A 1,801-nucleotide genomic window follows, 5' to 3' on the forward strand; every position below is an offset into this window, starting at 1 on the left:
CGCTTGCGAGGTTGAATCCAGCAAAGAGCTTTGTCGTCGGGATGATACTCCCGATGAGTTTAGCTTAATCCAGAACTCTCCATTGTTTTATACTAGTGGAACTTCCTGGATCCACTAAAACACGTTTAATTTTGAAATTTAACACATTTAAAGAAATTACCAGTGCGTCATTACGCGGCAGTAGTAATCCGTCCGCGTCTTCATCCGTGAATGTGATGTCATCTTCTCGAAGTCTCTTACTATGTGTTGTTGATACTTTTGTCTTCTTTGCGACCGAGAAGGTGATCCCATTAATCTCATTCCCTCCAAATATCATGTTGATCGTTTGGCGTGGGGGTTCCTATCCCGGCCATAGTTTTTTTTTTGGCTCGGTCACTCAAGAATTCTCTGAGGTGACCATTCTTTAACAACATTGCCACTTCTTCTCGGAGGTGCCAGCAGTCCCCAGTCTGATGGTCATTAGTGTCGTGGTATTCACACCATAAATTTGGGTTCATCTAGCAGGGATCGGACCTCATAGGTCTCAAGAATCGTGCCACTTTGATGTCTCTCATGGCCAACACTAACTCCATCACGCTGATGTTGAAGTTGCACTCTAATAACTTTGGATAAGAAGAACCTCATGGTCCCGAGATTATTCTATCCTGCAGCGATCTGTTGTTCCGCCCACGATCGATCCTCCTGTCAACAGTGAACTTGTCTGACGTCCGTAAGCTCCTGCCATGACCTTCCGTCCGCTCGTAGTGCAGAAACCGGCCCCTTAAAGTTCGTCTATCTGAGTCAACATCGTCTTTCATTTTTTCTTTGTTCTTCTCCCGTCCTTTTGCCGATGACAGAAAGCCAACCAGATCGTCTTCGATCCTTATTTTTGACTCATACCGGTTGTGGACATTCGACCAAGTTGTTGCTTTAAACTCGAGCAGACTTTCTTTTAGCTTTCGGGAAGCATCCGAACTTCTCAGGTTTAAAACCTTAGTGAACACTTTCGCTGCCCATTCATCCGGGACAGCCGGTAACAACATCCTTTCCTTCTCGAACCGGCTAACGAATCTTCGTAATAACTCAGATTCTCCCTGCGCGATCCTGAATATGTCGGCCTTTTGGGATTGTACCTTTCTGGCACCGGTGTGGGCTTTGATGAACGAATCTATGAGCATTTCGAAGGAATCTATGGAATATTCAGGCAATAATGAGTACCATGTCAAGGATCCCCTCGTGAGAGTCTCACCAAATTTCTTTAATAACACGGACTCAATTTCGTGAAGAGCCAAATCATTTTCTTTCATCGATGTTGTGTAGGTGGTAATGTGCTCCTCTAGATCTGAAGTTTCATCGTATTTCGGCACTTCAGGCATCCGTCGTATTTCACCGCACTCGGCTTGTACGGTAATTGAATGTACTTCTTTGAGCTCGGGCCTTTCAATATTGCAGGTGTGCCCGAGATTTGGTCCATGCGGGCGTTTACTTCCTTCATGAACCGTAAGAGTTCCTCCTTGAACGGATCGTTATCGCTGTTGAGGCCAGATCTACTCCCCCTAGCCCCATCGGAGCCAACTTCGCCCCTGGGGGGTTGTTGTCGATTCTCTGCATTGTTTGGTTTGTAGGAATAACGGGAGGAATTGAATTTCGCTAGTTCGCATTTTTTTTAAGCATCTGATAGTGACTGTTTTAGCTCCGTCATTGTCACGACCCAAACCGATGGGCCGCGACGGGCATCCGGTACCTTACTCAATCGAGTACCAACGTAACGTATCTTTCTTATTGCATTATCATATACACGTGACATACGGGCCTAATAGGC

At 45.8% G+C, this 1,801-nt stretch overlaps 1 protein-coding gene across 1 annotated transcript; it reads right to left on the reverse strand.

The window, feature by feature from the left end:
- Nucleotides 1–620: 620 nt before the first annotated feature.
- On the reverse strand, nucleotides 621–1,355 carry LOC142164076 (uncharacterized). Its single transcript, XM_075221247.1, has one exon. The coding sequence runs from the start codon at nucleotides 1,353–1,355 to the stop codon at nucleotides 621–623; it is 735 nt and encodes a 244-aa protein (XP_075077348.1).
- Nucleotides 1,356–1,801: the final 446 nt, after the last annotated feature.

This window comes from Nicotiana tabacum, chromosome 9 (assembly GCF_000715075.1).
Source record: "Nicotiana tabacum cultivar K326 chromosome 9, ASM71507v2, whole genome shotgun sequence".
Classification (NCBI taxonomy): Eukaryota; Viridiplantae; Streptophyta; class Magnoliopsida; order Solanales; family Solanaceae; genus Nicotiana; species Nicotiana tabacum.